General features: G+C 43.2%; 1 protein-coding gene across 4 annotated transcripts in view; it reads right to left on the minus strand.

The window, feature by feature from the left end:
- Positions 1-1,116: 1,116 nt before the first annotated feature.
- peak1 (pseudopodium-enriched atypical kinase 1) overlaps positions 1,117-20,777 on the minus strand; it is a 95,814-nt gene continuing 76,153 nt past the window's right edge. For all 4 annotated transcript variants that reach the window (XM_035643456.2, XM_035643459.2, XM_035643457.2 and 1 more), the window contains 3 exons: positions 14,727-14,974; positions 8,340-9,166; positions 1,117-5,399 (listed from right to left, as the gene is read on the minus strand). In XM_035643456.2, coding sequence (XP_035499349.2) covers positions 3,996-5,399; positions 8,340-9,166; positions 14,727-14,974 — 2,479 coding nt within the window. In that variant the 3' untranslated portion in view covers positions 1,117-3,995. The remainder of the gene's footprint in view (positions 5,400-8,339; positions 9,167-14,726; positions 14,975-20,777) is intronic.

A 20,777-nucleotide genomic window follows, 5' to 3' on the forward strand; every position in this document is an offset into this window, starting at 1 on the left:
TGTATGGGGTCACGATGCAGGTAATAAACCTACTGGAGCTTCACTCGAGGTGCAGGCTGATGAACGTCACGATTACTGCCGACAGAAAACGCTCATTGTGGTCTCGTGCAGTGGATTTGTACAGTTTTGAATTGACACGAAAGAAAGAAAGAAAATCAAATGAGGAAACAATTACGACTTTGTAGGTTTATAATTTGGTTTCTCAGATTTCTACCTTGCATCGTGTCATCCCCCGTTCATCCGCAGCGACTCGCGTCCAGGGCCACGGCTGTGGAGTAAAAACTCACATTGGACTGAATGTGACAAACAGGGAAGTCAAAGGACAGTGAGGTTTAACAGCAGGTGGAAACCGCTTGTGAATGTCTCCATCTGGTGGCGGAGCTGCTGTAGTGATGGAGGCACAGAAATACATCATGGTCAGATGGAGTCAACGTACAACTTAGAAAAGGTACTCACCCTAAAGATTCCTGAAAAGACCTAGTTTCAGTTAAGATCAAAAGTGAGCAGGGAGTACATTTTGTACCTTTGCTGTTGGGGAAATAAGTGCATCTTTAAACAAGAAATCTAACATTCTGGAAACGTCCAGGACGCTCGGAGAATAAAACTAATCAGACTGAAGAGTTAATTGATATAAATAACCCTTGAATAAGAGCAGCGTGGGAATTTCCTCATCTTGAGGATATGGCCTCCTCCGAGATCCATCTGCAGGAGAAGCAGGATGAGGAAGTTCTTAACATTTTACTGAAAAGAGTTCAGGTTCGTCTAAAGTTTAGATCTGGTTCAACTGAAATTATGAATATTTTGTCAGTTTCGGTCGGGTCACTGTGAATAATTTAAGGACTTGTTATGATCCAAAAGCTCGAGGAAGGTTGTTGTTTTGCAATAATCACTGATGCACTAATATCAGTTCAAAATGAGGGGAAAATATAAGTTTCATAGCACAAACTAATCTCAATCCTAAAAATTGAATTTACAAATATTAAATTAAGCCTTAAAAAATTGTAAAATGACTCATAAGCGTCAGTTTAAATCTTCTCAAGTACAGTTGTCGCTGAAACTGCGAGGGTCAAATCAGGCACATCACAGCACCAATAACACAACGGCACACACCTCATCTATAAAAACATATATTTATTGTTCCGTTACTGTTGGTTAACGTGATCAACAATAAACGGCGGTAGGCCAGGAGACGCACTGTACACATGTTCATAGAAAGCCTCGGGGAGCCTCTGTTTTTTTTCTTCTTTCTGTTCAGTGGCAATTAACAATGCAGAGAGAAACACCAGAGCGAAGAGACAAAAAGAAAAAAACACACGAGACGCAAAGTATCTGCCGTCGGCCTCGCGGTTGGTGAATGGTGGGTTTTTATGTAACGTAAAACAAAAAAAATACATCCTTCAGCCTCTTTTCGAAGTGGTTCATCTCCTAAGCTTTTTACAAGAGGGGTAAAAATACTGTACATTGTTCTGTATATTGATGCAACTGAAGAGTGAGCTCTTTTTTCATCCACCCTCCGTTTAGGACTTCTCGCCCGCCTCTTCCCCACAAAACGAGCGAGGCCGAAGGAAAAATGACAGGAAATGCAGGTGCTCTGTACTTTGACAAAATAGTGTGTGGATTAAAATAGATAAAGGTTATGTTTATTTATATATATTTATACTATATATATATAATATATAAAGGCTTAAAATCTCTAAATACAAGGACAGCCACCAGTGCTGTCCGCACACATTCCTCAGTACTTGAACGCAGCAACAAGCTCACACACCTGCCTTGTCTCATTTTCACTCCGTGGACCGTCGAGTCTCATACTGTACAACAAACAGGATCCTGATCCCTCAAGTACATTTTTCACCTCAGTGAGAAGAGGAACTGCTGCAGTTTTTGGATATGAAAAAAACAACAACAACAACAACAACAACAAAAACGAAGTAAACTTGTAGATGCAAAGCAATTTTTTTGGCGTGTGTCCGTTTGAGAAACATTGTCCGTCTGGGTGGATATGAAGGGAACAGTGCACAAAAGCAATGGAGAGAATAGTTTCGGAGTTAAAGATGCATCATAACCACAAATAAACCCATGTGCACCAAACTCAAAATATGTCTTTCTTGTTTCTATGGAGATGCTGAGGCATTGTGCACACGTGCGGCTTCCCACCGACTCATGGCTGGCTGCGACTTGATCAATAGCACAGAGCTCATTTCGTTTCAAAGCGAAGCAGATGTGCGGAGCGACGAGCGGCGGAGTGTCGACGCAGGATCCAGCTGCCGGAGAGCTGCGAGAGGACGGGGGACGGGGGGTCGTGCGAGGTGGGAGGAATGGACGTCTCAGTGGTTGAGCAGTTCCTCTGCCGTGGTCGACGATTAAGCGAAGAGTTTCTGCGTGAAACAAAGTGGTTCACAAAGTGGAAGATCAGTGTGTTCAGAAGCGGGTGAGAACAGGTCCACGTGTCTGTTTCGGTCCAGGCAAAACCAAACAAACAAATAAAAAACAACTTTTACATTCCACACACTGCAAAACAAATCATAGCCAGCTCATCAAATTCACGGGAACTTTACTCAAGTCTCTCCTGCATCATCATCCTCATCATGTGTTCGGTCTCCATCGAGGAGCACCCACGTTCAGACCCAATGTGCAAATGTCATCTGTAACACAGAACCGTTCGGAAAACAACTTGACAAAAAAACAACACAACTCCCGTCCGCCGCAGGAAGAACTTGACACTGAAATTCACTTTAGCGCTGCGGGATTTGAACTGAAATGAATCAGTTTATGTGCCACAAAACTAACTAAGGGGAGAGGATTAACTGCATTATGTCATAAAAATATGTCCGTAGGCCGTTTCCATCCGGAAGGAAGCGACAGGGCGAAGATGAGAATTGCACGTGCTCCAACGAGAAGCTGAGCGAACAGACAGTTGAGTGTCATTTTCACTCCAGAGTGTCTGAACCTTGTTCGAAATTAGCTCAGTGTTCGTCACCTACCTCGACCGCAGCCCTATTCACAAGTGCAACGTACGGTAGGATACAGGACAGAATGACTGTTAAACTAAACAGCTGATTGGCTTTTGAATTTTTTTCAAATCACAAAGTGTCAAATGTAACAGCTCTAAATTGAGTCTCAGCCGCGCTCACAGGAGTTACTGTTAAAACCGTATCTTAATGTAGTTTGTGATGAACTGAATTTAACCTCTCTGGCAAAAGAAATTGTAAAGGTATCTTTAAATTCTATGTCAAACCTAAAATTGGTCGTTTGTGGTTGATCTTTGGCATCAGTGGGGAAAAAAAACATATTTCACTTTTGCGTCAATCCTAATAAGAATAAAATCTCGCCCTGATTTGATTTCCAAGAACAAATCTATGTTCAGAAAGTTCATTTTGAATTTCTCCCTTCATCTCGAATGGTCTCCCTTCATTTCTCCTTTTATTCTTAAAGATTTTTTAATCTGCATCTTTTCCACAGCGAACTTTTGCTTAAAATTCAACGCTTTGCGATAAAGACCTAAATAATTGGTTGAGCTTCCGATCCAAAACTCTCACTGTGGTGCGTCTTCAGAAGTCTGGTTGAAACGGGTGTCAAATATTCATGTGCAACGTGATAAAATCTCCCTATTCTATTCCATTTGACACAGTCTTGAATTAACCACAAGGATGGCTGCCTTGAAAACCGTGTCAAAAAATCTAAAAATCTCTTCAATTTAGTCTTGGAAAAGCTAAGAAGACTGACACAAAGTTTCACTTTTGTCTTGGACTGGACATGAGAACCATGTCAGACAGTCCCTTCATTTGTTGGATTGACCATTGGGGCGAGCTGTCTGATTTGTCCGTGAGGAGAACACGGTCATTGCACAACCAGCTGGATGGATCCAGGAGAGTCCTGCGGCTGCTGCAGACACAAAGCTGACTGTTGGCACTTTCTTTGACATGAGCGGAGGTACGGCACCACACAGGGAGAAAGGTGGATGTGTTGCCATAGTAACAGTCGGGCAGAGGAACTCAGAGTGGCTGCGACTGAGTCAGGTGGAAGGTGTGCGCTTGATGCGTCTGGGCCGGTGTCTGGTTATGTGCCGCGTGCGCCGGCTGATTCTGGGACGGAGGGTGTGGCTGCGGCTGCTGCAGGATGTGCACCACCCGGCTGAGGGTGTCTGTGCTCGCGAACGCGAGATACTGGCAGCAGAGCCAGTCCTCCAGGCTCACGCCGCACGCCGTGTCAAGCGAGCGCTCCGCGAACTTGATCATCATCAGCGTCCGCTTCAGGTCCAGCCAGTTCTGCAGGGTGGCCTCGCGCTGGCTGGAGGTGGCCCCGGACATGGGGCCCGTGCTGCTGCAGCCCAGCGCCTGGAACAAGTCCTCGCGGGGGCCCCAGAGGAGGCACTGCAGGCAGGCCCGCGCCTCGGACATCCGGATCCTTTCAGAGGGGTTGACGGTGAGCAGTAACCTGGCCAGCTGCTGGAGGCCCTGCGAGTAGAGCGACCTGACTGGCAGCGGCGGCAGGTCGGCCCAGGTGTACTCCCTCTCCTTCAGCTCCGGCGTCTCCTCGAAGGGGTTGGGCTGGTGCAGCATCTCGTAGATGAGAATCCCAGTCTGAAACTCGTCACACTTGCGGTACTGAGTGGCCGTGACAATTTCGGGCGCCAGACGCGACTGGTCGCGCAGCGCGCCGGGGTCGGCCGCCATGAGCGCGCTCTTCTGCTTTGCCTGGGAGAAGTTGCTGATGATGAGGCGGGCGGGGCACGTGGCGTTGGCCGCAGCGGCCGCAGCGCCGCCAGAGGCTGCACCTGAGCTGCTGCTGCTGTTGCTGTTGTTGTTGGGCTCCAGTAAGTCCAGATTCCAGGTGTTGCCAGGTTGGCAGTTGACCAGCAGCAGGTTTTCTAGTCGCAGGTCACAGTGGGTCACGTGGTAAGGCTTCATGTGCTCCAGGCCCGAGCACAGCTGGAGCAGCAGCAGACAGACCTGCCGCTCGTACAGCTCCGGGTGATGGGTGTGCCGGGTGACACCTTCACGCACAAAATCTGCCACCGTCTGGAAGGGCACCTCGCGCGTGATGACCACCACTCGGCTCCTCAAGCGGCCGACGGTGTTCATGTGGCCCGCTGCCGGGGTTTCATCTAATTTACCGTAAGGAGCTTTGGAGTCCATCATCCTGGATTCACTCTTGTTTTCTTTCTCCTCCTCCTCCTCCTCCTTCGGCGCCTTTACATCGTCTTCCCCCTCGTCCCCTTCCTCCTCCTGATCCTCTTCCTCCTCCTCCTCCTCCTCCCAGGGCAGCAGGCGCGTGGGCACGTCAGCCAGGAAGTGTCCACAGTCCTGCTGGATGTTGAAGTGCACGGCCAGGCTCTGTCGCACCGCGAGGCTGTGGAAGAACTGCTGCTGGGTCTCCTTCACTTTGCTGCGGCATATCTGGATAAAAAAAGAAAAGGGAAGAGAACATAAACGTTATTATAAGCTTCGTTTTTGAGTTTAGGAACCTCTCACTTTGTAATTTACACCATAAATAAATATTGAATCTTACTAACAGGTGTTGTTCGTGAACTGTGACATGTTTTCCTCAGCACTATTCTATGTTTGAAGAGCTGCCGAGAACCGTAACTTACAGAATGATTTATTCTTTAGGGATGAAAGGGTTTGGCACCGAGTGGCACAGACAGGGAGGGAGAGTCGGACAGTGCAGAGGGACAGACTAACAGTTTCTTTCAAAACCTTCTGCCATTAATGATATGCTGTATAGTGCAGACTGTCATGAGCTTGTCTCTGTTTACTAAAACACAGTGGCAGTCTCTTCAAAGTCTCTCTTGTTTAAAAGGGAGTTGCCAAATGCTTCCTCATGGGGGGTTGATGGGTGTCGGTAAATTAAACTGTAACAAGTACGAGACCTGCTGTACTAATTAAATTGAAAAGTGAAAATTGCCCTGAGACAACTTCTAGTATGACTGAATGAAACTAATTAGACAACTTTTGGTTGAACAATATACATGTTTTTTCTTCAAATAAATGGGAAGTTTATAAGTGACAAATAAGCAAACATTTCACTGTCAAAATCAAAAGGAATGTGTAGCTCCAGAATGTTACGATTCGTAAAAGATGGCGTCATCTACTGCGATTTCATCAGTATTCTTTATAGGTGAGCCGCATTTTTACTAGCTAATATATCAGATTGAATGTTGTTTCGTATGCATCTGATACACATAAGCTGTTTGTCAGACATGAAGCTCCGAAAATGTCTGGACATTCTCCAGAGTTTTTGCGTTCACATATGACGAAGGCAGCAGGAGATTGTCCGAGTCAGATGGGTTTTCAGGGTCATTCTGTGGCCTCTTGGTAGGGCAGCAGCAGCAGGAGGCAGGACATGACGATTTCCCTTCTCTATTCTCACAAGGGCTCACTCTGACATTTTCCAGAAATTTCACAAGGGGGGGCTGGCAGGAAAAATTTGCCTTCTCACATACAGAATTTCAGGAAAACGTCCGGCGACTTCAGTGCATGTCTGAAAGCAGCGATACATGTCTATCAGGTGTTCATTACTCTATCTAAAAGTCTATAGCCCTGCTGGACATCCTATAAAAAACTTGTCTTTTTGAACATCGTGTGTGTGCGTGTGTGTGCGTGTGTGTGTCTGTTTTGTAGTCTTTTATGACTGTCACAACCATCATTGCTCTTTATTATGACTTGTTGGGACTTTGTGCTCTCTGGTTCATTTCCTTCCAAAAATGCTGTGTAGGAATGTGTGTTTTCATTTGTTTAGACATGTTGGCTCTCAGACTTACAGCAGCTGCCTGCTCATCATCGCTGAAGACAAACAGCCCGGTTCAGAGTGGGAACTCAGGATCTCAGACCTGTAGACCCCACTGTATTTGTAGACTTCGCACTGTTCAGAAGCCGTACTTTCATTAGGCAGCGGTGTCGCTGGCTGTAACACGGAGCTCCATGTCAAATCATATTATATATTATAATTTGCAGGAGGATCAGCTCTACAGAACTGCAGTCGTGGTGCTGAGGAAGGCAGGAGCACAACTGGGCCACATTAAAACGGAGAGCTGGGTAAAGTTTAATTGGAAAGTCTCTGCCTGTTTCTGTTCTGCTGCTCCTGCTGCTCCCGGTCGCCTTATTTATGGATGAGCATCATGAAAAAACAAAACTTTCTCTTGAGCCGGCCGCTAATATGAAGGAAAAGCTTTGAAGTGTCGAGAAGAACAGAGATTTTCCGTACCTTGTGAATAATGCGTAAAATGTGAATGAGCTCTGCCCGACACACGCACCGAGCACAGCAGCACATGCAGACAAATCTTCCCCCCTCACCTAATTATGCATGCACATACAGGTTTCATTGCACAAGTTCGTGCCCTGAAGGCTCAAATTTTAAGGGGAGGTCTTTTTGCACAAACACATTCTTCCACCTCCGTTAAGCGAGTGATATGAGATTTCTGCCACCAAAAAAAACAAAGTAACGGGATTTAACGAGGACGACTTTCACCAGGCTTCAAATGTATCCCTGAGAGAGGATAAGGGAGAATGCAAAGCAAAGCAATACAAACAAACAAACACAACGCACAATAATAAATTAAAACTATTGTGAAGCTGAAAATAAGATGTTTGGTGCAATACTTTGGAGAAATCATACATTATAAACTGCAGCTTTTATTAAGGTCGGGCCTGTAGTGAGCAGTGGATTGGGACAAACTAGCTCAGTTTGTGTTGTCAGCAACTGTTTCACGGGTTTTAAAATATAACATGTGATGTAATGTATGGTATTAAGTATTACATTAAACAGACTGTTAAAAATTCAGACATTATTATTTCAATGCCAGGGACAAAAATCATACGATAGATGGTCTGTGACTCTATCCTAATTCTATCATTGCATAATGGATTCATGGGTTGACTTATAAAATGTAAAAAAATAAAAGCTTATTTTGTTTTGTCCCAACATCTTGAAACAAAGATATTGAGCTTACATTGATGTACAGCGAAACGAAAAGAGGAGAAAAAACCTAGCAAACCCTCACACAGGAAACGCAGGAACAGAGAAGAACAAGAAGAAGAAGAATTCCTGAGACAGATAAATGATTGTGAAAATGATTCCTTCATCGACAAGTTAAACCTGCTGATCAACTGTTTTACATTTCTGGACATTAGCAAAAAAGTGAAAGGTGCATTTTGTGTTGACAAAAGTAAACTAGACTGAAGTAAGTTAAAGGTGGCAGACCTCCTATATCTATGGTGAAGAATCCTTCAGAAAAAATCCTAGAACTCTTTTGAGTAATCCTGCTAACAAACAGACAACCCTTGGTGGAGTTAATCATATCGTGCATCGGAACAGAGATGATGACAAATTCATCTCACCTTTATGGCGTAGTTGACCAGTGGGTCCTTGGCGTAGGAGGCGGTGTAGTAGACAGCGTCGCCGGCCTCGCAGCAGGGCTTCCCCGTGGTCAGCCTGAAGTGGGACCAGCTGTCAGTGCCAAATCTCAAGTGATCCTTCTGGCCGGCCATGAAGCGGTCCTCGCACTTTGCCGACAGCTTCCGCAGCGTGTCCGTGTGGAGACCCCGGATCTTCCCCACCACCTCATCCCAGCTGTCCAAGCCCCTGTACAGAGCAGCTCTCTGGGGTTTGGAGCCGCCTCCTCCTCCTCCTCCAGCACCAGAAGGTCGACCTGTGGTCCGACCCCTTCCAGCCAGAGACTCTGTACTTGGGTAGGGTCTCCTCTCTCTGCCGGTTGTGGCACTGGGTGCAGCAGGTACAGGCTGAGGAACCAGGGAGGACGCACTGTTTGTCGGGTGGCCCTTGTTTGTGGCGGCAGCAGCTGATGGCCTCTCCAGGGAGTCGCCACACTCGTGGTTGTGGGCTCGGTGTGGCTCGGAGCTGAGGGAGGAGCTCTGACTGGCTGTCTCCCAGGTGGAGTCCAAGTCGTACAGAGGGTTGGCCACACTGAGGTTGGTGCCCCCGGGTTTAGCCTCAGCCCTAGGTCTCAGGACCCCCTGGGTCGAGTCTTTGCCTCCCAGGCTGGGATCGGTACTGGAGCGAGGAGGTACCGTCTTCTTAGGGAGTGGTGGTGGTGTGGCCTTCGGGGCCGGCTGGTCGCCGTCGAGGTCGATAGAGGCCAAGGTGTCATTGGATGCTTTCATGTTCCGCGGTTGTTTCAGTGGGATCATGTTGGCTCTGGACTGACCTGGAGAAGAGGGGAGATGAAGCCATGTTTATTGTGTGAATACGAATCACTGAAACTCAAACTCAGAGAGTGCATAAACCACTGCACCATATGATATTTATGTGACGATAATGTGACGCATGTGGCATCTGCAAACAGCAGAAAAAGTCTTTTAAGGATGCATCGGAGGCAAGTTGTGTGTGTGTGTGTGTAAATCAATGGTATTTACAAATGTAATGCAATACAGTACATATGTACAATTAAAGTACTTCTAAAACTTCTCTTTTTTTTGATACTATATCAGTTAACTCTAGTAAATTTCAGAGGAAAATACTGCTAATTTTACTCTATTACATATTATTTTTACAGTTGCGGTTACTAGTTATTGCAGGTTGAGATTTTACAAACAATAGGAAAAACCCCTTGTAAATAAAAAGGCACAAATATAGATCAAACTACTCAACAGAAAGTTAAAAAAAAAAACAACAACAACAACCATTAAAATACTGCTTATATGCAGTAAAGTAACTTAAATATAATATGGATGTAATGTAAATTGTTGTATTGCTACTTTGGAGCAAACAGATACATCTTTCACAACTGGCAGGCTCGTGTTCCTAAATCATCATCTTTCTGAATGTGAGCCACTTGTTGTGGTTTCCATGACAGTTTGGGATTTGACCTTCAAGTTTTGATAATTTGATTTATGTTCTTGTGAGCACAAAATCATTCAGGAGGGAAAAAAGGGATTTGATAAAAATACATTAAAAAAAACAGGACATCAAATATGATTTACACGTTTACAATAATCCCACCAGATTTCCAAACAGCTGAAAAGGACAGAAATGACACCTGGAATACAAATCACTCCGCATTTTGACCACAAGCTTCCCCGGAGCTGCTCATTTCCACCCCAGAGTGTTTCTACCCGACATTGGCTCGCTGCCTCTCATGAAGATGAGGCACAAGCTTGTGATGCTGCAGCACGTGAGGTAGCCCTGGTGGCCCTGAGGAGAATTGGAGCCAGAGAGCAGGACAGCTGGGCACCAGTCGTCCCTCCGACCATCCAGCTGCCAGACTCAATCTGCAGTCCTGGTCTGCAGCGAGGCTTAAAGAGGCAGCGTGGAGGGCAGGCGACTTCGAGTGACCTTGTTTTTCTGGTAAATGGTGGTGGGAGGGAATTGGAGGGGGTGAGGGGTTGATTAGACTTCTGGAGTTGAGGGCCACAGAGGCAGATGGATCAGAGACAAGTGTCTGATATGATGGAAAAGAGCAAAAAGGGTCACGCAGCGTGCATGGTGGGGATTGAAAGAGCCTGATCATTTTAACTGAGTGGGTGCACAAGGTCACTGACAGCCCTGCTGTGCAGCTTTAACTCACCAGGGGAACACCCCGATTTCTCGGAGGATCTCGATTGCGAAGCTGCCACCCCAACGTTAGAGGAATCTGCTTCGAACAAAATGTTTTCTCTGCGCAGTGTCCAAACGCCCCTCGTCACAAAGTCTTGTCAAACGCTATGAGTAACTCCTCACGTGCGTCACGCTGCCATCATCTTAAGAAAGTGCAGTACAGGCCTTAAGAAAGAGCAGTCGGGATAAATGAGTCTTGCTAATCCTCCTCCCTGGAACGAGCGTATTTAATGTGCTCCTCCACCAATCTGCAGTAATCCATCCAAGAAGGGCTGTCAACTGTCTCTTTCCCTTCTTTTATTGCAGCGACGTGGACATGACTTAACTTAATTACGTAACCACTAACCCAGTTTGTGACTTGTCACTTTGCAGAAAAACTAAAATGTACACCATAACTGATTCAACTGATGCAATCTGATACAGCAGTCCTGCAACACGCCCCCCCCCCCATTATTTCTATTATTTTGTATAATTTTTTGGATTTACATCGACCAGTGGAGGCTAAACAGCAGTAACCACCCTCTGTTTTACATACAGTAACACTTCAACATCAGAAGAAACCACATCTTCCAATAGATCACAGTTGAATTAACACCTTTCTGAATCAGTTTCAATAAAAACTGAACATTATAAAATCAGTTAGGATTTATTGCATGGCAGTTGTATTAGACTGCATTAGTTTCAGCGAGGTATACATAATACAAAAAATAAAGGTAAAAAATTGCTAAAGACATTTAACCACAGTAACATATATACCATTATTTATATTACAACAAATACCCATTACAAGTATAATAAATAAATGGCCATTTAACATAACTACACAGAATGATGTAATCTCCCCATGAAGGGATTTTTAAACGTCTTGGTAAAGTGGTGGTAAGTAACTGAAGCCAAATAACATATCTACCTAACACACAGTATTATAATGGTGAAACATCAGAGTACCAATCCCTCAGGATTGAAATATAATTCTTCTCTAGAACACAGAACCTGATGTGTGTGAAACTGAAGTCCATCTCCTCCACCCACACCTGGGTACCAATACAGGCTTTTGGCATTATTACATCATCATGATAGAAAAACACACAAGAAGTGACTGCACTGAAGCAGTTGCAGTAAAATTGTTTGCTACTCCGAAGCAGTAAATGATTTCCTTAACATTTTCAGATTAAAAGGACATCATACACGTGTGAATAATCAATTGCTGTTAACACTGATATATTGCATAAATGAAACAATCACAAGAATTCCATATTTCACATATCCACAGATTAGTTTGTAAGGAGATGGAGGAACTTGACTTGTTGCCGCAGCAGAGTGTTTGCTGTTCAGCCATTATGCCATGATAAAACCCATTCAACAAAAGGAGGCAATAGAGGAGGCGGGTAGATTGAGGAGGAATGAAGCCAGAGCACTGGAGTGGGTTGGATGCATGTGGTGAAAGTGACACGAGAGTGAGTATACATAAGTATACAAAAGAGGAGATGGGGTGAGCAGGAGACACCTGATTAAATATTGAGCACACAGACGAGACAGCTGTCGATCGAGACAAATCCTGAGAGATGAGGTGGAAAAACAAGAAAAACAAGCCTACCTCAATTCCACTAATGTACCCAAGTTTTTAGGTAAATGCAGTGAGGCAGCTGCGCAGGGAGGCCGAGTGGGAACAGCTTCTCTCTGCTCCCATCCCTGAGAGTCTGCACGGAGCCGCTAGTGCCAACAGGCTGGCTCAACGCTCCCACCAATACTGGAGAGCTCTCAGTGAGCGAGGCAGAGAGCGCTCTGCGTCCTACTGCTCTGATTAACACACAAGTGTGTTCATACCGTATATATAACAAGTGAGAGAGAGAGGGAGAGAGAGAGAGGGGGGGGGGCAGGCACTCACAGAATGTGACTCTCCACTAAAATGTGTGAGCAGGGAATTTATCTGCAGGCATAAGTGAACAGCAGCAGAGAGAGAAGATGTATTCTAAAATCTGGACAAGTCGAAACGATGAGATAGATGCGGGAAATTAAAAATAGGCATCGCGTTCAACTGTGTTCATTTTTAAGGCAACACACACACACACACACACACACACACACACACACTCACACCCACACACCCTGACAAAAGTGTTATATCGTACAATGTTTGAAGCAAGGCAAACACACAAACACTGCTGCCTCGTTCCTCATTAGCAGTGTGTGGAATTAGGCTGCAGGCAGCTCATCATGCATCATCCAGGGAGCTTTTAGCACATTCACAATATTTCCATCCAGAGTCAGTGTGCATCACACACACACACACACACACACACACACACACACACACACACACACACACACACACACACACACACACACACACACACACACACACACACACAGACAGACAGACAGACAGACAGACAGACAGACAGACAGACAGACACCCACACAGACACACACACACACACACACACACACACACACACACTTGCCTCTGATGCATCCTTAAACAAGACACACCTTTTAGCCATCACAGACACACACAGTGAAGCACATCAGTGGTTTATCTGCTCCGCAAAGCCACACTCCAAATCCCAGTGTTACTTCTTCTTTTTCTCTCACACGCTGCTCGATCAAAGCGAGATCCGTTCCCACACTTCACCTTTTAAGTGGCCATCTTTGTTTGACAGCTGAGCCCACCCCTCTCTCTCTCCCCTCGATCGACCACCACCAAACCTGTAACACTGAGCTGCTGACAGAGTCTAGTGATGAAATGGCCACAGACAAGTTATCATCACTGGTAGAAGGGGAGTACAATTTGGCGGCCTGCTATGAATTATAGGGGGTATTTATAAATATAAATAAATGAATAGATAAATACATACATACATACATGAAAATACATTTGCTCACTGCTGTCCTGTTCCGTTTTAACTACTTGAAATAACGTTGTTCAAAACTGGAATCCTCGTCGTACTGTATCTATGTAGAATAACAGAAGTGATGAAGACACAGCTCTGTTTAACAATACTGAAACCTTAAAGCAAATAAGACCTTTTCTCAGTTATTTCTAAACAATTCCTTAAACTTCAAATGATGTCCAGGGAAAAAGAGAAGTACAGAATTATAACACTCCTATTTGTTTATTTCTATTTTTCAAACTAACCCTGTATGTGTCTGATCTTCTGACCTCCCTCATTTTGTCCAATTCAACTGGAAAGGTCGGGTTAAAAGAGATGACATATTCCAGGAAGCTGTTTTTAATAAAAAAAATTGTCTACTACAAGTAAAAATTTAAAATGAGTTGGGTAATTGAATTACGAGTTAATAATTCAGCTGTGGACTTTTAATACCATTTTCTAACTAAACATCGAAGATTTCAGTGTCAAACCCCCAAAATTAGGAATTTTTAGAGCTCTCATATATTATATTTCTATCAGGAGAAAAGCTTGAATGATGGTAAATGCACCTTCATCACATCACATATATGGTATTCAGAATAACAACAAGAGAAAGAGACAAAGGTACTGAGAGAGAGAGGAACACAAAGATCAGGAAAATTAGGCCAATGATCAGTTGATTTATACGAGTGATCCACTCTCTGTAACTTTTCTGCTGCCAACAAACACACAGAAGCAAATGGCTCTGTCGAGATTTAGCCCTTGCTCAACAGAAACAGCAGAAATAAATGACTTCAAACTAATCTAGATTCCAAGTTGCAGACTGTGGATAACACGATGTGTTGAGAATTTTAAAGCTCCAGCTGTTTTTAGCAGGGAATAAATTAGGACTTGTCACATATGGAGGTGTGCTGATGCTGAAAGAAAAGTGAAACCAGACAGTTAAAAAGTAGGAGTGAGGTGAAGGTGCAGACGCTAAAGAGAGGATGGATATTCCTGCTGGTTTCTTACAAAACATTGTAAGAAACATTGCATTGCCTCAACAAACCAGATGCAAATCGGACAAAATATCATTTGCTTTGAAACTAAACCATGTGTAGTTTTTTTTTGCTCTGGGGTACTGTGGTGCGCAATCAGCAGCTTATTTGCACCCCCCCCATTTCTCACACACACACACACACACACACACACACACACACACACACACACACACACACACACACACACACACACACACACACACACACACACACACACACACACACACACACACACTAATCCTGCATGTGTCGCGCTTACCCAGGTTGCTGTATGTGGCACTGCATTGGCTGGAGGCAGGAGAGTGGGAGTGATGGGAGTGATTGCCGTCTTCCTCTGGTTCTCCGAGGCTGGCGCTGCCCTCGCTGGCTGGAGCTGGAGACGCAGCCGGGCTGGCATGGCTCTCTTCGCCCTCCCCGAGCACCAGCCCCAGATTCACTCTGGCACTTGGACAGGTGGCACTGAGCAGCTCCCGATCCCTGGCACTGCTGGCACTGACCGGTGCCTGGCTGCACATGAGAGAGAGAGAGACATGGCCCGTTTAGTTATGAAAATGTGGAATCGCTGCTCCATATCCACTAAGGCACTTATATTTCCTTCTTGCTATTTTACCCACTACTTTGATTGAGTTTAATAATCTTAGGTTTAATTCTGCAGGTCAATATCTGCAGAACGAGTCAGAAAAGAAGCAGGATGACAATAGTGAGCTTTATTGCAACGATTGTAGTGTTTATAGAAGATCAGCAAGCTGCTTTTTTTTTTTTTCATAAGAGCTTCCATCTGTCATTGTTCATTTTGTCCATGACAAATAATTGTATCTAAGATCACAGCATATTAAAAAAAGCATAAGCATTTTTTCAGCTTTTCAAATTAATGTTCGTATCACTTCATCAGCTTCATCTTTCTCATAAAGTGATGAACTGGAGACAGCGCAGTTGAAAGTGGGGGGCTGTTGAAGGCTGCTGTGTTCAAATGCAACAACACATACAGTGTATTGTCTGAGGGCAAAAAAGGCAATCACAATGGTCACAATGGCGCGTGATAATAAGTTATGAAGATCCCTCTGTGACAGTAGGAGGCTGAGACATGAGGCGTTGATGGAGGTGAGACGAATTTCATTTAAATCTGCCACAGCAGACTGATGAAAGGGTGTGATGACAAGGTGGCAGACTTAAATGTGACCATTAACGGATTTTTTTTAAATCAAAGCTTTGTTGCCTCGTGGCACACAAAGCTTAAAAATACAGCAGTACATCAGGTGAACACATACTCTCCAAGGAGGCCATATCTTTATATTGTAGTGACAGCGGCTCATCTGACTTGTGGACAGTAGGAATCTAGGCCATATCTTACAGTCACTCTGGGTGTGATATCACTGACAGAGCTGAGACTGCAACCACAGTGTCGGAGCCCTGTGAAGGCCACGAGTACACTTGTTGGATACTGTAGTTCGTTGCTGCCACAGATTCACGTTGTACTGGCAATCTGCCACAACATGTCTTCTTAAGGAAGTGACAGCCCCACATATTCCCTGCGGGAACATATTACTGCACTGTAAAAGATATTCTTCCTGAAAACATCTGATGTACTGCAGCAGGAAACTAGTTTGCATGTGGAGTTTTTCCAATATTAATACTGCAATTTTGTTTTAATGAGGGAAGCACCATATATAGGCCTGCCAATATTTTGGGTCATTTTTACCATTGACTGAAAATATAACAATAAAGGCTTAACCTTCCTTGAATCAATAAATTGAATCATGACACTTTCCAATGTAGCAAATCCAACCTGTCTCTCAAAAATGAACCAAAATCAAATAATATTCACCTCAGCACAGTTAAAAAAAATGGACTGAAAGTGAGTTTTATTTTCCTATATTTCTGGATATACACAAACATACTTAGGTCAGATTATTTATGTGATTTCCGTATGATAATGATGCAAGTATCTTTCTTCTGTTCTTCTTAAATTACAATGCCCAATACTTTAATTCAAACAACTTAGTGTTATTGTATACTGTAATCCTATAAATGACTTTGATACAGATACAAATTCAAACATTGGTTCCCTAAGAACTGTTAAGCAACCAATAGCAACCTTTCATCACAAAACAATTACACAGAATAAGCCTAAATGATGCAATAGATGCAGAAGAGTAACGAGAAGAAAGCAAAACTTATCCACAAAATTTGGTTGAAGTAGCTGCAGCCGAGCACACACACAAACATTTTCATCCACAAAGCATTTTACTTCAAGTTAAATGCATCAAGAAACAACCAGATCTCCCCCCCCAGTTGCCTGAGTAACTGTGTCTCTCAGCTCTATGGTGAATACATTGAACAGGTGGTGTTTCATTGAGAGCCATCTTGGATCAGTCTCCCACTTTGATCAAAGTAAATACCATACTCAAACGACTTGGTTACTGACCTCTGATCTGATAAGCAATTCAGCCACAGTTTTTCAATGGGACCCATGTGGGATGTTACACCCTCAGGCCACACGGTTTGTGACAAGCCAGGTTGGGCGACATTCTCAACTACTGTAGACATTACCCCCCCCCCCCGATTGTAAAACACAAAATACCTGTTATCTGCATAATAAGGAAGTGGCAGGGCCCTGATATCTGTTGTGAATCTGAGATACACTTTTGGGTGCCATGTTTTATTATTCTTGCTGTTATGAGCCTCAATCATTTTTTTTTTTTATCTATTTATCCTTTCCATCATTCTGTTAAATAATAACACAAAGAAAAACTGAAGCAGTAAAGAACTGAGTAAAACAAAAACAAAAAAGGTATAAGGTCAGAAAAAGTTCAAAGCATTACCATGGATGGGGCAGGTTGGTAGTTATGTTTGTAATAACCCGAATCAGATGTGTAATTTCCTTAGACTGCAATGTTGATATCACACGCTTCTAATATGACTAATGCTTTATGTAATCATAGACACAAATCCCCGTTGAGCTCATAGAGGGCTTTGTTCCAGTCAATACCTTTTTAAACAACATCTAGTGCTCTGATAAAATGAGCTAAAAGTCACCTCACGACAACAAGCTGGCCAGTTATTCATAAACAGTATAAAATCATGTGCTAGAGTCTTCCTTTGTGTCCAGATTCTGATTATAAAAGAGACCACATTAACTTAAAATTAATCCTCACCGCAATTTGTATCAACAAATAATGATATGATTTTACCTAAAAGAATAATAAGACTGAGAAAGAATGGTGAAACCATTCAATACTCTCTTTGGAAGAGGTATCATCAACAGAACTAAACACGACTAAAACCAGCTTCATCTTTCATATTAAAGATAACTATCAATTTTCAGAAAAAAACAGTTGAAAACATAGTTGAAACCCAGTTGGCTTTCCCTTTGGGTTTCAATGTGCTGTATTATGTTCTTACAGCTCATTTTTTCTGGAATTGCTTAGGGAGACAAGGGTGGTTCTTTAAAAGGAATATTGCAATATTTTGGCCATGACGTGATAGAAAAGTCAGCACTTGAAGAAAAACACCCAGTTGCTCATGTATCTGTCTCTATCTCGGGGCTCTGTGACTGAGGAAGGCATCAGATCTGACATGTTTATGAGCTGTCATAAGCCCTCTGTGCCTCTTTTAAAGAGAGCCGATCAACAGCCTCCAAGTTGTCGGTTTATTACTTTAGTGCTTGCCAGCAGCAGACAGTTGATTTAAAAGGTCCATCGCTGTGTTGCGAGCCGACTAGAAAACAACTACAAACTAAACTGTGAAAAGATACAGGAATCAAAGACTGAGTGTACTTACAAACTCAACAGCATATCAAACAATACAGTGTGAAACGATGGAATTACAGGATCTGCCAGTGGTCTGACTTGTATGTTAGCTCAGTTTCCTCTTCTTATCTTCCTGGTTCCCTTCATGAATAGATACCATTACTGCACTTACTATACCTAACACATGAATAATGTACATAATCCTACTGAAAAAAAACCCCCTAAAATTATCATTATAATGACTGTCAGGTATAAGAGTGACTAAAAGAGCACCAAATCACAGTGACAATCTCTAGTATATAATCCTGTAGGAAGAAAAAATCCAGTGGATGCACACCTCGAGAGGAACCTCAACGCAGAAAAAAAATACCTTTATGTCTGCGACATGTTTCAATGTCAGGACCTGACTTGTTGAGGCGGCATGAGGCTACCTCAGTGCATTTCACTGTTTCTCAGACACTTGCTTCAGGACATGAACCATCACAATCCAAAAAACAAATTGCATAATCTCAGAGAGCTCCCCTCCCACTAAGTCAACACGACTTCAAATTGCCTGGATGCATGGTCACAGGTATTAACAGAAGTGAATGAAAGAAAGGGGCTTACCCACTGTACTGGCTCACGCAGCTTCCCATCTGGGAACCCTGAATGTAACGCAGAGGTGAATTCACATGCTACGTTGAGCAGTAATTGGAGGCTGGCATGTTGTGAAAAATCCAAAAGGTATTGTCCTGCATGTGTTCTTTCCTTGTCTTCCTCTGCTCTCCCTCCTTGAATGCTATTATTACCTGTCTGAGGTAATGTGTGTTTGTCAGAGCTGCAAACCACGCCTACTGTTAGCCAATAAAACTGCTTCCAGTCCAAAAAAAAAAACCCCAGTGGATTTAACCCCTCTTCCTCAAAATGGAAGTCCTTTTACTTACTGAAAATACACAGGCACCAAGGAGATTTTCTTCCCCAGTAAACACAATATTAGTAACAGTGGTTAGTCCAACCTACTGGGACTGAAAATATTTTATGGAGGCATACTTCAAAGAGCAAAAAAGGAACTAATAAAGAGCAAATCTGAGAAACAACTTGCACAGGAATCCACATTTTCAGAAAGTTCGAAAAAGCTTAATTATTCTGCAGATTTACTGACTTGAAAACTAAGAAACTAGAGGGACCTTGCAATTTGTGACAATGAGACTTGGTCATATAGAAGTCCTCCTTTCCCCTTCACGTGTGAAGAACTGTGTAGTTTTTACTGGTCACATTCCACAAGCACATTCTTTCTGTAGATTATATGTCACATCTCCCGCCACAACACCAAAGGGAGATCGGGCACTTAGTGAGAGCTTTAGCTATTTGCTGTTTTGGGTCAACAAAAGACTACTTGCCAATACACAAAAAAACAACAAAAAAAAGGATGGAAATATTAAAGAGTTCACTGGCTTCTGGCTGAAAGGCAAAAAAATATATGGATGGAAGACACTGAACAGGAGCAAAAATTACATGAAACAGTGTAAGTGGTGGTGGCAAACACTAAATAAACAGTGGAGTAACAGTGTAAGCTATACTACTGCCAACGCACCCAGTGAGTAAATCAGTTACTAATTGACAGGTTCAGAGTGAATGCAGTAAACAGCAGGGCCACAAAGGAATGTTGGTAAAAGGGACGTGCAAAGAAAACAAGGTGCAAAGGTGAGATGTTTGAAAATGTATGTGTATTGAGTATGGTTTGTGAAAGTGTATTGTATAACGCTGCAAAAACTATATAGTAGTACTATACTACTAGTACTGCTTATTAAATGGTAAAGGAAATCAGGGTTGAAAATCTTAATTTTAAAAATGTTTTATTTTCTATTATTATTCTTATTATTAATAATTTGGGGGTATAAAACATGAGTGAAATAAGTTCACTGCAAAGACTCGATCAGTATATTGATACTGGGACAGATGCTCCCTGATGTCCATGGCCTAATACAAAAAGGAGCAACATTCAATATGAGAAATACTGCACTTTTTAAATGCTGGTACAATCCCAAAGGACTATTGACCAATACTTGAAAGTCATCAGGTTATTTTATTCAACATTATAAGGTTAATTTAAACTTCATTTTTCTTCATTTGAATACTCCACCATCCTCTGTGGATACGGCGACAACTCTCTTCCTCTGGCTAATGGCTTGTACTGTAGATTATGGTATCAAATCTTTTGGCAAAATGTACAGTTTTTATACAGCACGCTCTAATATAGCCTTATGTCATATTGTTAGCAAAACTAGCCCATACTTGATACTTGTACCACGTGTTATTAGACAGGAGAAGAGACAAGGACTTCTGGAAGAGCTGAAACTTGAGGAGGAGAGTAAAGCAGGGGAACTAGAAAAGAGACAGAATGGGGCCGAGCTCTTGACAGGATGGTAAAGTGAAATATTAAAGAGTTCACAGAGCTTCTGGCTGAAAGGCAAAAAAATATATGGATGGAAGACACTGAACAGGAGCAAAAATTACATGAAACAGTATAAGTGATGGTGGCAAGCAAAGCACCAGAAGGCATGGATAATAAGAGGGTGGCA

This window comes from Scophthalmus maximus, chromosome 7 (genome assembly GCF_022379125.1).
Source record: "Scophthalmus maximus strain ysfricsl-2021 chromosome 7, ASM2237912v1, whole genome shotgun sequence".
Taxonomy (NCBI): domain Eukaryota; kingdom Metazoa; phylum Chordata; class Actinopteri; order Pleuronectiformes; family Scophthalmidae; genus Scophthalmus; species Scophthalmus maximus.